The sequence below is a fragment of the Mus musculus genome, chromosome X (genome assembly GCF_000001635.26).
Source record: "Mus musculus strain C57BL/6J chromosome X, GRCm38.p6 C57BL/6J".
NCBI lineage: Eukaryota > Metazoa > Chordata > Mammalia > Rodentia > Muridae > Mus > Mus musculus.
Window position 1 is genome coordinate 36,428,773 of NC_000086.7, and position 14,304 is coordinate 36,443,076.

Consider the following 14,304-nt stretch of genomic DNA (forward strand, 5'->3'; position numbering starts at 1 on the left):
AGTGGCCTATTGTGTTTATAGTTTGATTCCCATTTATGAAAATCATATGCATGTACTTGAAGCATATTGTTGCTCAGTTTTTACCCTACTGGTTATCTCTGTTGTTGGTTGTATTATTGTTATTGTTTGTACTAATAGGACTGTTGTAGCTTTATCTACTCTGCAACCAATTTCATGGAATAGTGCTTTAGAATATTTATGGCAGGGTTTAATTTATAGACTCTCCTCATTTACATTACCTTTCATATACCCTGTAAGAGTATCAAGGCAGACACATTTGTATGAATACAAAGCAAAGACCCTTGAATTGTCCATCATTAATGATCCCAGTAAGAGATAGTAACTGCATGTCTGTCATAATTCCCAGTGCAAGCTCCACTAACCTTTGGTACAGTTTCCAATGCCAGATTATATTTTACCTCATATCTAGAATCCTTGGTCACCACACTAATTTCAGATCTGGTCCTGTGTTTTTTAAAAAATTGGGATACAAAGCCCCTTTGCCGCTGTTTTAACGTGGTGATCCAAGCTGGCTCCACAGGGGAATTTGCCTTCCAAATAGAGGTCTCTCCTGAGAAAGAAATAAGAAGTATTTGAACCGAAGCCAGGCAGAAAGGATCATCAGTCTGGTTGAGGTTACCCACAATAGTGTTCCAAATGGGACCCTTTTGTTGGTTGCCAAACAAAAGTAAGTAGATACCAATTAGAGAGGGACCATTCTCTTTTGTACCCTTCCTCCAAACTGGAAAGGCAGGGATTGTATAGTTAAATAGCTGTTCGTTAACATGGGCATACTGTCACTTACTGGACCCTTGATTTCCTTTAGCCATACCTCTTCACATCACCAAATCAGGGAAAAACAAAGCTTGTCAGGTAGGCTGAGAAAAATCTCAAGACATCAGAGTCTTAGACTATTGATACAACCCCTCCAACTCTAAGAAAAATCTTACAGAGTCTATTACTTTTTCACCCCTTGTGCAACTATTGTAGTGAAATAGGCGTGATCAGAGGTAGAGACAGGACTCTGCAAGGATGATTGTGAGGGCACAATGTTTTTTTTAAAAAAAAAAAAAACCAAAAAGTACCACTTACAAAGTCCCCTTGATCTGAATTAAATTAAGATGATTTCAGGGTAAGAGTGAAAACATATTCTTCTTCATGAACTCAGTTTTAGAGTTCTGTTTGGCAGATTAAAGTGATATGCAATGCACAAAGTTTAAAAAAAACCACATAATTCTGCCCAAAGTGTGCTATGCATGAGGTAGATGGAGAAGGAAGAAGCCATGTCATGAGTCTATTAATGTAAAGGGAATGGATCTCCAGACTGCTGTCTCCCTGGGAAAAGAAAGACTCCAAAGGAGTTACTTGTGAATGTATTCATCCAGAATTGGTCACTATCCCACCTCTAAATCCACAACTAATCCTGTCAAAGCAACACTACAGTTGGAAGCCTAGAGGCTAGAGAATTCATGGCCCATTCATCCAAGGTTTTGCCTTACAGGTCAACCCTCTACCTAAAGAGACGAAACTCTCACCTGGAGGCCTGAAAACTTCTGACTTCTTCAAAGTGCCTTCATATCTGGGCCAATTCCCTTGCTTCTTCTCAAAGCTAAATGCTGGTCTGGACTGCTTTGAGCCTCCAACTGAGCCCTGGAGATCTCCTTTGTTTGCTTGTTCTTTCCTTGCTGCTGCTGAAATGAGGACAAATGGCTTGCAAGGATCCGGATTCTTCATTCCAATCTTCTGTGAGGTACTTCGCAACCGCACTCCAAAAACATTTTCGACATCAGCCTTGCTGGTGGGTAGGAGTGAAGAAGTTCCAGTTTCATCACAACACTTGGGAACCTCATCCTTAAAATAAGTGCCCATGGAAACCATTGGTTTCTGGGCAGGAGCAGAAGTGAACGTGGCAGGTTTGATAACAGAAGTTGGGGTGCTTTTAGTGAAATCCTTGTAGCCTTGACTGTATTTGACATTTGTTGTTGAAGCTGAGTCTTTCAGCATGGGCCAGCAGCTGGCTCCTTTAGCAGCAGCACTGGCAGAGTCTACAGAAACTTGTGGCTGATAGTCAACAAAGAAAGACTGAGGAGGCTGATGGCCCTCAGAAATTCTCCACTTCACAGGAACATTTGCTGAGTCCACTGGTAAAACCGGTGACTGCAACTTAGCTACATCAAAGGCTTGAGACGGCTGTGTGGAAGGCAGCTGTCCTTCAGAACTCTTCCACTCATTCGGAAGACTAACAGAAACTGAGAGCTTCCCCAGGGCCTGAGAGATACCCCTGGCAGAAGTGTTCCACTTCACAGGGGCACCCTCCGAAAATGGCAGAACTTCTTGGGGCTCTTCAGGCTTTCTGGATAACTGAAAAGGCTGCTTCATGGGCAGATTCTGCAATGTGGTATCTTCCTTGGGTTCATTATCCCAATTATATAAGAAAGCATAATCGTCAAGTTTAGGCTTCAACAGGGATCTGGAAGGACGTCTTCGGCCCCGAGCAACAGGCTTTGGATGAAGGACCACTTTACTAGGAGCACTCTCTGAAAATACTTGCTGTGCCATGAAGTTCACAAAGGACTTGGAAGGTGGCCTGCCTCTCTGTGGTTTCTTGGAGCTCTCTTGAGCAATAACACTCTCTAGACGTGAAGATATTTCCTGAACTTTAGATCTGGTTAAGAATGGGCTGGGACATTTGGGAGGCAGTGGTGTTTTCTCGACTTTATGTTTACTAATGGTTTGGGAAGGATGTCCCGAAAGCCAGGCCTTCCTCAAAACATCCCCCTCTTTGGCTTGCTGCTGAAATTCGGGGCACAACCATGGCTGAAGAGCATATTTGGGAGGCATTTTTCCCACAGAAATGCTCCGTTCTCCAAAAGCTCTTCGAGAACCTGAGGAAACTTCTTCCTTGAATTCTGATCTCACTGGGGACTGAGAATGATGCCTTCTAGATCTCCTCAATGTAGCAACTCCTTCCTCTGCTCCATAGTGCTCTGGATCTGCTCTTGGCTGGAAGGGGAATCTGGAAGACAGTCGTTCCAGAGAGCTGCTCTGTGACACAGAAACACTTGCTAACTCTGTACAGGTTGGTTGCTTGACAGCTAATCTCATCAAGGGCTGAGAAGGTATTCTGGAAGTTGGTGGATCAATAGGAGGGCTCCATGAAGCGGCAGCAGCAGCAGGATCATGATCTGGGGTTACAGACACTTGTTCAAATGGCGTGCTCTGCCATGGCTGCAAAGAGTACCTAGAAGGTTTTGACTCTAAAGCGATGGCTGATCCCATCAAGGGCTTAGAATCCATTCTGGGAGCTGGTGAATAAATAGGAATGGCCCATGCAGAAGGAATACTGCCTTGGGTCATCAGTGGCTGGAATTTGGGTGTCACTGAAGGCTGAGAAGGCAGCAGCTCCTCTCCTTCTGCAGAGGTGCTTTCTGGGACTGGTTGGCTTTGATGACTTGATAAGGGGTGAGCAGAATATTTGGAATGTAGTTGGCCCGTGGAAATCATTTTAGCAGCAACAGTCTCTGATTCTAAAGGCACTTCTTGATAAGGCTGTAGCATAGGCTGGGAAAGGGTCAGAGTCATATGGTCCACAGAAGTGCTCCCTTCAAATGCTGTGCTCTCTGGAGTGGAAGAAAATGATTGCTTTCCTTGAGGCTTCATCCGTGGCTGGAACTGTGTTGGAAGCTTTGGATCCATAGAAATAACTCTTTCAAAAGCAGATACCTGTTGCTTTACGAAGGGCTTCAATAGTGGCTGAAAATGATGCTGAGGAGGTGGGGACTCCAAGGGAGCACTTTCTGCACCCAACGATATTTCTTTCTTGATGCTTGGTTTCACTGAAGGCTGAGGAGGATATCCAGAAGGCTGTACAGCAATACTCTTTTCAAAAACAGTAAGTTCTGGACCTGCAGAAACTTCTTGCTCAAGTCTTGGCCTGGGTGGGGGCTGCATTAAAATGTCCCAGTCAGCAGCAACAACACCTTCTGGCTCTGCAAGAACTTGACACTCAGACTGAGATCTCAGCCGTGACTTGACAGTCTGGGTGGGAGACAGTGGCTCTCCAGATTTCTTTGGTCCTCCAGAAATGTTCACCATGGCGGGAGGTTGTTGCTGAGCAGTTTGTATGGGGTGCACTGGCTTGGCAGGAGCACTCCACTGTTTTAGAGAACTCTTTGAAACTGGAGGCACTTGCTGCTCTTGCTCTGAGCTGCTCAGATCCTCAGAACTCTCGTACTTCTCAATGTAACTACTTGATTCTGTGGAGACTTCCTTTTCCTCCAACTCCTGCAAGGCCTGGGAATGGCACCTGGTTGCTGGCCGCTCTTCAGAGATGGAACCTCTGATGAAACCTCTTGATTCTGAGCATTCTTCAAACTCTTCCAAGGACTGGGAAGAATGGGCAGATGTCATTTCCTCACAACTTCTCTCATCTTCTGAAGAACTCTCTAGTTTTGCAGAGGCCTCTCTAGCTTTGGGTTTTCCTAGTAACTTAGAAGAATATCTGAGAGCCTGCTGCTTCTCCATCTTGCTCACTTCTACATCTACATTTTCTGATTTGAGGAAGACATTTTCTTCATCATCATCATCATTGTCTTTCTCTTCTTTCTCATCATCTCCATCTTCTTCATCATCAGCAGTTCCAGCACCAGCATCATCTTTAGGCTTTCTTGTCGGTTTGAAAGAATGTGCAGGACTCAGTTGCATTTCAGAACTACTCTCATATTCTGAGGTACTCTTCGAATCTGAGGAGGTTTCCCCTGTATTTGGTCGCCTTCTGAGAGGGAGAGGCAGATTCATCTTTGGAGAAACATCATCTTCTGCAGTAGCACTTGAAATGCTTGTAGAAGGGACCGGGAGACCACTTCTTGGATGCTTCTCTTTGTGGTAAGTTGTGCTCTCCAATGATACCTTCATTTGGGGTTGAACCCTTTGCAATTCAGGACATGATGCTTCCTCTCCTTCTCCACAGACTCGAGAAGGATGCACATGCACTTGGACCTCTTCTTTCCTCAAGACAGTGACCTCTTTTTGGCTTGTAGATTTTTTGATCCATGGCAACACACCAACTTTATCCTTTTTCTTCTTGTCTTCACAGTGCGGTGATGGACCACTAATCATGGACTCTGCCACATCTGTAGATGTAGGTTGTGGTGCTGGTTCTTTTTGAGCTTCAACATCTATGTCGGCCAATTCCCTCTCCACATCCCCTTTATCTGATGGCATCTTCTGGACAGTAGTAACTTCTGCTTCTGTAGTTGTAGGCTGCCCTATGTCTTTCTTCTCCAGTAACAGCTTCAAGAAAGAGTGCTCCTTGCCAGCTATCTCTTTATTAGCTGAAGACTCAGCTTTAGTGTTCAGGCTGTACCGTTGAGTGGACTTTAGAAGGCCTCTTTCTAGGATCTCCCACTCATTTTTGGCCCTTCTTCTACGTCTTCTTGGATTAAGTCGTAAAGCAGGATCAGTACTTGGAGTCTTATCTACTGCCGTATCCTGAGTCTCGGTTTTGGAGCTTTGCTCCTGGCTTGATAGTTCTGCACCAAATATAAAAAGGAATGGAGAAATGTGTGTGCTTTGCACTTCCTAAAAGTGTGCTATGTTTGCCACCAAACTCCCTGTTATAAAGAAGCAACTATGCAAAGGACATTCCCTTGTTCACTGTTAGTTTTAAGCTGTGGGGAAATGTTTAAATCAAAGGGAAATTTCAATCCAATGAGCAGACAGTACTCTACTGGCTCATTAGTACTTTATCAGTAATCTGGCCAACTATTAGAAATGAGAGTCAGAAAGAGACAAATTATGGTCTTGTAACAATGATTACATTTGAGAAACCTGACTGGAGCAGGAGCAAGGGGAATTCTTTAAAATGCTGTTTATATTATTATTTTGTGTATATGGCTATTTTGCCTGCATGTGTGTCTGTTCTCCACATATATGTCTGGTGTCTGGTGCCTGTAGAGGCCAAAAGAAGGCCTCAGATCCCCTGAAACTGGAGTTACAGATAATTGTGAGTCTCCAAATGGAGAAACTAAGCCTGGAATCCCCGGGAGAGCGCCAAGTGCTCTTAACCTCTGATCTGTCTCTCTAGCCCAGAAGGGAACTTTTCGATTTCTAATTAGTAGTCTTATTTTCTATATAGTACTTATCTAAACTTCTTGAAATTCTATATTATATGGATTCATGCTCCCCCTCACCCTTATTCCCACCCCCGAAAAATGTCAAAGGAATCGTTTGAGAGGTTAGGATTATGATCCCTTCCATTTTCTACCTTCTTGCCTTCAAACAATCCTGCATAATATGTAAAGCAGTTCTTTGAATACACACAAAGCAGGACTCCAACACCCCAGCAATTGCATCTATGTGAATGTGCCTTTCAGGTTCCTTCTTCACAGAAGCACCTGTGAAGTCTGTAGCGCCACCTAATGGTTTCACGTGCGATATGCAGCAGACAAGAGCTGGATATGCTTTCTCAATTAGGCCCTTCCTGCGGATGAGCAAAGTAGCCTACAAGTGTCGACTCCATTCTATCTCCATGTATGAAAGGAACAATTGTGAAAAATGACATTATTCTCTTAATCTGTGTTCCCTCCTTCCACCCTCTCATTCTTCTTTGAAAGACTGTTTTTAGTGTGTTTTTTTTTTCTTTTCTGGGAAAAAAATACATGCTTTTTTTTTTGAAACCACGTGCAAAATCATTTGTGGAAAAACCCTGACAACCACTCAACTAATTGATGGAACGAAATTTTAATTTTGTCAAACACTGAGTGAAATTAGCTTGCCATCTAGCTGAAGTCAAAATCCATCTGTGCACGCATACAAACACACAGAGCCTTTTTCACTCTGGTGGTATTTGTTTGGAATTGGTTAGATGATGGCTGCCAAGGAAAACTTCCTGCAGCTATGCAAAGCTCTGGTAGCATGGGTATGTGAAGTCACTGTGAATACAAGACCTTCTTCTCTATACTGGAAGAGAAAATAACTCCTATAAAAATAATTGGGGGACAAGTAGTTCAGTTGTTCCTACTTCACTATGTTGTTGAAGAATAGCGAATAGGCCATAATTACTTGCCCTCTGCAGAACTCAGCAAGCATATTAATTTGAAAGAATGAAACACATCTACAAACACAGCAATTCTCTGGTTGGAAATTCATTTATATAGGATATAAAACCATGTGCAAATCTTTCCACAAAGCCTATATAAATGTGTTTTTGTCGGTATAAGTGGAGAGTTTAGGGATGGACTTGTGTGAACCTCTTTTTAACTGAAAGTTTTGTTTTTGAGAATTTTAAATTATAGGTATGGGTATGTACCACCCAGAAAAAAAATCCTCAGACCTTTTCACAAGTGAGATACACAGCAAGGGTCACATAAAGTTTCTCACAGTGGAGTGCTTGCCTCCCTGGGGTATGGTGAGATGTCCGGGGGTGTAATGCATGCATAGGCTTTTAGTACTTTTTAAATTATATGTATGCGTATATGCAGGGAGGTACCCACAGAAGCCACCGGTGTCAGAGCTTCCTGGGGCTGGAGTTACAGGCAGTTGTGAGCTGCCTTGCTTAAGTGCTGAGAACTAAACTGAAGTCCTCTGAAAGCCAGTAGCCCCTTAACTACTGAACACTCTCTCCAGCTCACTTATGTGCATCCAACACTAAAATCTCCAAGAGAATTCGGGGTGGCAGTCCTGGGGACATGTTTGTTTATAACACCCACTCCACTGTGTAATGTACTCCACTGTGCAGTGAGGGGCAAGATCCACTGGGTGGCAACGAAAGTTTGCTAACCTGTACTGTCCACTTTCTGCTCCCCTTGCTCAGCTTCTTTTGTCTTGGTTGTAGTCTTCTCTTTGGCTGGCACTGATTGGAGTTGCTCCTCCTGCTTTACTTTCACCTGAAACAAAGTTGTTTTTTAAAGAGAGACAGACAGACAGAGAGAGACAGAGAAAGAGAGACAGACAGATACACAGAAACAGAGGCAGAGAGAGGAGAGAGAGAAAGAGAGAAAGAGAGAGAGAGAGAGAGAGAGAGAGAGAGAGAGAGAGAGAGAGAGAGAGAGAGAGAACAAACTTTATTTCAATTGGCATGGTCTTCAGGCCTTTTCACAAGTGACGTAGACAAGCAGAATGCCAGAATGGTTGCCCAAAGTCTCCCATAGTGGAACAGCTGCCTCCCTGGTTGTGGTGCGGTGTTACCCTGCCCCTGGGGCTGCCCTCACAACTCACATTTTATCCATGTGTGAAGACAAAACTGAGATGTCTTTCTTTTCCTTTTTAGTTCTGAGATTGTAATATCATTACAATGTCTCTCCCTTCCCTCACCTCCTCCAAATTCTACCATATAGTCCTCGTTGCTCCCTTTCAAATTGATGACACTTTTTTCATTGTTATTACATGCATGTGTGTGTGTGTGTGTGTGTGTGTGTGTGTGTGTGTGTATTACTAAATAGTATCTGCCCAATCCATATAGCATTACTTGTATGTATATTTCCAGGGCTGACCATTTGGTATTAAAAAAACAGTTGTGCCCTTCCCTGGGGAAGACTCTTTCTCCCACTCTCAGAATTCCTTAGCTACCTATAGTTCTTTGTGTGGAGGGTTGAGGCCTCATGGGCTTTCTTCCATCCACTTGGCATGTCTATCAATGTGTTTCTTGTTCAGCTCATGTTTAGGCTCTCGTGTTGCTGAGACTTCATGAGCATAGCTTCTGTATGGTAGGGGTAACTGTGGATGACTCCCTGAATAATTTGTACTTTTATGCAGAAGAGGATCACTGGAGCCGGAGTTACAGGGGGTTGTGAACCACCTGACATGGGTGCTAAGAACCCAAGCCAGGTCCTCAGTAAGAGCAGTATGAGCTGCTGACCACTGAGCCATCTCTCCAGACTCCATAGCTAAGGTTCTAACTCATAAGCTCCGCCTAAATGTAGCTCTGCTTGCTAGTAACCCATGTGGCAGAACTCTGTGGCAATGTGTGAAGGTTTCTGGAAGAGTTAGCAGCTGAATTGGGAATGGTTGTGATTACTGGATGCCTAATCTCTGAATGAGTGGGGCAGTGCTACAGTTTATAACTCCTGGGTCTCATAAGTCAATGAATCTTTATCTGGACTAGGCTTGAAAACCTTCTTCAGAGAGGACTCGGGGGATTTCCAGGCACTAAACCAACGAGCAGGTTGTGTGGGGTTAACTCTGTTTTTCTGCTTTGCTCATTCTGTTTAGAGAAGTTTCAAATAGATAGGACATTTCATGCAACCAACACAGCTTGCTCACCCACTGTACACATCAAGGTCAAGACAGTGCCATATACATTACTGTCCCTACTTAGGGTATGTATCGCTCATCAACTGTATTCAATTATGTCCCTCAGGAAGCACATGGCTACATGTGGCCAAAGATATCTATGAATGTGGCCCAACCCAAAACCACAAACTTAAAGCATTGTGGGATATTTTGGACACCTATTTATAATTCAGCTGAATGGTTCTGAAGAGTGAACTTTGTAGATAACAATGCCATGGCACAATGAACACATCTATATTCATACAGTTTCCAAGCAGCAGTGGACATAGGCTAAACATTTTCTCGCACAGTTAAAGCACAGTTAAATGCAGGATCTCTTGAAAGACTTACAGGTGTGGAGGTTGACTTCCTTTTCTTCTGCTTCCGGGGGTTTAAAGCTATCTTGGATTTAGCAGCTGAAGAATCCAAGCAGCCCTGTGAGGTGGCTGGGGTGCTGAAACCTGAGAATTGCTGAGTGCTGCTTTCAGAAGTCTCTGGATCCAAGGACAGTTCAGAGCTCTGGAGAGTTGGAGAAAATAAGTGAGTCAAATCCATACAGGTGCTGCCCTTGATCTTGAAGCAGGAAATGCTTCTTCCTTGATAAGGAATGCCTAAAGAAGCCTTTCGTGGATGACTTCCCACTTTCTTTCTCCTTTCAGTTTAAATGACACACTTTGGTTTCTTTGTAAATGAAAATGAGAACTAGGAAGAAATTGGGGTGCTCCCTCTTTCAGAAAGCAACAGGGGTACTCTGCTACCCTCACAATTAGAACACAAGCACATAGTGGCATTTACTAGGTGGAATGCTTGTGTTTCTCTTGCCCCATGTCCCTTCTCAGTGACAGGAAGACATCTGGCTAGAAATAGAGGTGCATTCCTGGATGGGTAAAACTCATGGGGTCCTGGGACTGCTGTGCTGGAGAGTTAGGGAGGGAGAAAACCCCCTTGGAAGAAGGCCTCTCTGCAAGCTGCATTTTTATAGAGAGCACACTAACATTATTTACTGTTCATAGTGCAAGGCTGATGGGAAGACTCTAGGAACTGACTTCTCAGACCTTCAATGAAATATAGACAGAGGCTGTAACCTTGTCCTCATTATAGTGGGCTCCATCTCCCCAAACTATTTTGAATTGGGACACCTAGTTCCATTCCATGGTAAGAACGTTAAAGTAGTCCCAAGGGTGATTGTGGACATAACATTTTCTACACCTCTAAGAGACATACCAGAGCTTGCTCACTCCTAAATACCTGCACAAAAGTCACATGGAGTAGCAGGTGACGTGTCATCTCACTCCTGAGTATCAGAAGCATATGGAGCCATGTTCCCTTTATCTTTACCCTTATAAGTAGTGTTGCACAGTGCCAGGGACCTGTTGGCCAAAGGTAGAGTTCACATGCCCCCACATTCCCTATGAACACTGTATGCAGATGCAGGGATAGCCTCAGCTGCTTATCTTGCCTCTAAACATGGGCCTCGATTTCAGTGTCTGGGGGCTGAGCAGTACTAATGATAAACTTAGATCACCTTTCTGGTTTCACCTCTACTCAAGGTGAAAGGAATATACAGAATCTATTTTGTGGAGTCAACCACACAGCACTAACAGTGGCCCTGGGATTTTCCTAACTTCTTTTCTTTGTTTTGTTCTTTTTGAGACAGAGTTTCTATGCAAAGCCTTAGCAGTCCTGGAACTTACTCTGTAGACCACGCTGGCCACGAACTCAGAGATCGGCCTGCCTCGGCCTCCCAAATGCTGGGACTAAAAGGTGTGTGCACCACCACTGCCTGGCTTTTCTTAACTTCTTTATGCAACGGTCATCCATTAACTTATAAACACCCTTCCCAATATAATTTATTCTGTGTCTGTTCCCTATGTAATTTTAGTCCTTCTGTCAAAGACTTCACTATTTCCAATGAAAGGAAGAAGATCTAGATGTAGAAATCCTAAAAGGATACCATGGAAGTTGCTTTGAAGGAAAGCCAATGTGGGCTGCCTAAATGGTAAACCATACAGACCAATTGTGGGGCAATGGGCTATGTATAGACAGCCTGGTCTCCAATTGAGCTGAGGTCTTGAACCCCATGGAACCTGATGGGTGGTAATTGCCACCTACATGGGATGGAAGGCATTCCTTCATGTCTCCTGGACCCCTGGCTCCTGTCAAAGTTATTACCCCCACAACCCCCACAGGAGAAGTGTGTGGCTTACAGTCATGTAGACAATATTCCAAGCTTCTGACCTTCAGGCTAGACTTCTCCCAGTTACCTAGCAACAGCATGATAACAATCCCACTTTAAGAGGGGCTGCTTAGCCCCACCTCACTCTCCCTCTTTCTCTCTCTCTCTCTCTCTCTCTCTCTCTCTCTCTCTCTCTCTCCAAGCTTTTACCTCTCTTTAAGCTTTCTTACTCTCTAGCCTTTCTTCGCTCTCTTTTTTCCTCCCTCTCTCTACATGGCCATGGGCAGTCTCTCTCTCTCTCTTTTACCTTCTCTCTTTCCCCTGCCTTTCTATAATAAAGCTCTAAAACCATAGACTGTCTCTGTTCATTAAGGCCCGCCATGCTTGGACAATGGGATAGGCTTTCTTCTAACGAGCCTCTTCTAACCTCCCATTAGAAGGCCTTCCTGTGCTCCAGCCATGGACAGAACTAAAGACTCTTGCCTGTGGGGGAACCTCTCTCCCTCTGCCCTCTTCCCATATCTCCGGGACGAGAGTGTATCCCCGGGACTCCTATTCTATTCTCAATCTCTGCCATATCCAGCATGGGATGCCAGAGACTGAAAACCTAGTACCAGGAGCTACCCCTTGTCCACCCCCACCCCCACCCCCCCTCCACCCCCCCCACTTCCCACCGTGTAGGGTCAGTGGCTTCACACAGCCAGATGCCCACCCGGGGCAGTGTGGAAAGCATCCGGCAGTCCTCCCGTGTCCACCTGCCCAGAGTACAGGAACTCTGGCTGGAAACAAGCTCTCTCCCTCCTCCCTCTTCCCCTACACCCACAGCCCCACAACCAATTTTCATTCAGTTGACCTCCCAAACCTTGCAGTATGAAAACTATGTAATAGCATTGTTTGCTCCTGTGACACTCATTCTAGAGTATAAGAGAAAGATCAGGCTAAGCAAAACCCTATTGATTTCCAGATTGGGTATGTACAAGAGGGAGTTCCTTCATTCCCAATCACAGTCCAAGCCAAGGAGGTATTAAACTTAAGCCCAGCCACTAGTCTTCTTTTGTTAGTTCAACTTTCATTGATCTGATTACTGACCTACATCTATCCTTCAACCTGAACTAAAAAGAAAAAGAAAAATCACATAATTATGGGGCCTTGCACTCAGACATATGATTCAAACTAGCCACCACAGGTCTTTTTGTAGGCTTACAGTATTTTGTGTGTAAATGGAATATATTTGGATTTACATATTTCCTTAAATTCACCAGTGGGCAAAAAAAAAAAAAGCCCTTCTGGTCATCGCCAGCTCTGGGTCACCTGGGCATGGAGTCAGCGGACACCCCCAAGGTCCCTAGTGGACTCTCCACACAATCTTAGGACCACCAGTGAGAAGAACACAACTTCTGTTCCATTCCAATCATGCTGGACCTGAGACAGCATTAGGGAAGCAGAAAACCTGGCCTGACCAGGGTCACAAGTCCCTTCTGGTCAGCGCCAGAACCTGGTCACCTTGGGCATGGGGTCAGAGGACGCCCCCAAGGTCCCTAGAGGACAACTTCTGAGGCAGACCCCGATTCAGGCTCCAGACATCCGGGCACCTTCCCTGTCAGAGGAGAGGTAACCGCCCCACCTGGGAGCTAAAGGGATCTGCAACCCTATAGGTGGATCAACATTATGAACTAACCAGTACCCCGGAGCTCTTGACTCTAGCTGCATATGTATCAAAGGATGGCCTAGTCAGCCATCACTGGAAAGAGAGGCCCATTGGACACACAAACTTTATATGCCCCAGAACAGGGGAACGCCAGGGCCAAAAAGGGGGAGTGGGCGGGTAGGGGAGTGGGGGTGGGTGGGTATGGGGGACTTTTGGTATAGCATTGGAAATGTAAATGAGCTAAATACCTAATAAAAAATGGAAAGAAAAAAAAAAAGAAAAACAGGAAAACACAATCAAACAGGTAGAAGTCCTTAAAGAAAAAGAGGAAAAAACATACAAACAGGTGATGGAAATGAACAAAACCATACTAGACCTAAAAAGGGAAGTAGAAACAATAAAGAAAACTCAAAGTGAGGCAACACTGGAGATAGAAACCCTAGGAAAGAAATCTGGAACCATAGATTTGAGCATCAGCAACAGAATACAAGAGATGGAAGAGAGAATCTCAGGTGCAGAAGATTCCATAGAGAACATCGGCACAACAATCAAAGAAAATGCAAAATGAAAAAAGATCCTAACTCAAAATATCCAGGAAATCAAGGACACAATGAGAAGACCAAACCTACGGATAATAGGAGTGGATGAGAATGAAGATTTTCAACTCAAAGGACCAGCAAACATCTTCAACAAAATTATTGAAGAAAACTTCCCAAATCTAAAGAAAGAGATACCTATGAACACACAAGAAGCCTACAGCACTCCAAATAGACTGGACCAGAAAAGAAATTCCTCCCGACACATAATAATCAGAACAACAAATGCACTAAATAAAGATAGAATACTAAAAGCAGTAAGGGAAAAAGGTCAAGTAACATACAAAGGCAAGCCTATCAGAATTACACCAGATTTTTCACCAGAGACTATGAAAGCCAGAAGAGCCTGGACAGATGTTATACAGACACTAAGAGAACACAAATTCCAGCCCAGGCTACTATACCTGGCCAAACTCTCAATTACCATAGATGGAGAAACCAAAGTATTCCACGACAAAACCAAATTCACACATTATCTCTCCACGAATCCAGCCCTTCAAAGGTTAATAACAGAAAAAAACCAATACAAGAACGGGAACAATGCCCTATAAAAAACAAGAATGTAATCCCTCAACAAACCTAAAAGAAGACAGCCACAAGAACAGAATGCCAAC

The 14,304-nt window shown here is 44.1% G+C and overlaps 1 protein-coding gene across 4 annotated transcripts in view; it reads right to left on the reverse strand.

Annotated features, from left to right (window-relative positions):
- Positions 1-14,304, reverse strand: part of Gm14569 (predicted gene 14569) — a 91,449-nt gene that overhangs the window by 6,392 nt on the left and 70,753 nt on the right. For all 4 annotated transcript variants that reach the window (XM_006541412.2, XM_030251182.1, XM_030251181.1 and 1 more), the window contains 4 exons: positions 9,622-9,789; positions 7,781-7,886; positions 1,536-5,531; positions 420-571 (listed from right to left, as the gene is read on the reverse strand). In XM_006541412.2, the coding sequence (XP_006541475.1) occupies positions 420-571; positions 1,536-5,531; positions 7,781-7,886; positions 9,622-9,789 (4,422 nt within the window). The remainder of the gene's footprint in view (positions 1-419; positions 572-1,535; positions 5,532-7,780; positions 7,887-9,621; positions 9,790-14,304) is intronic.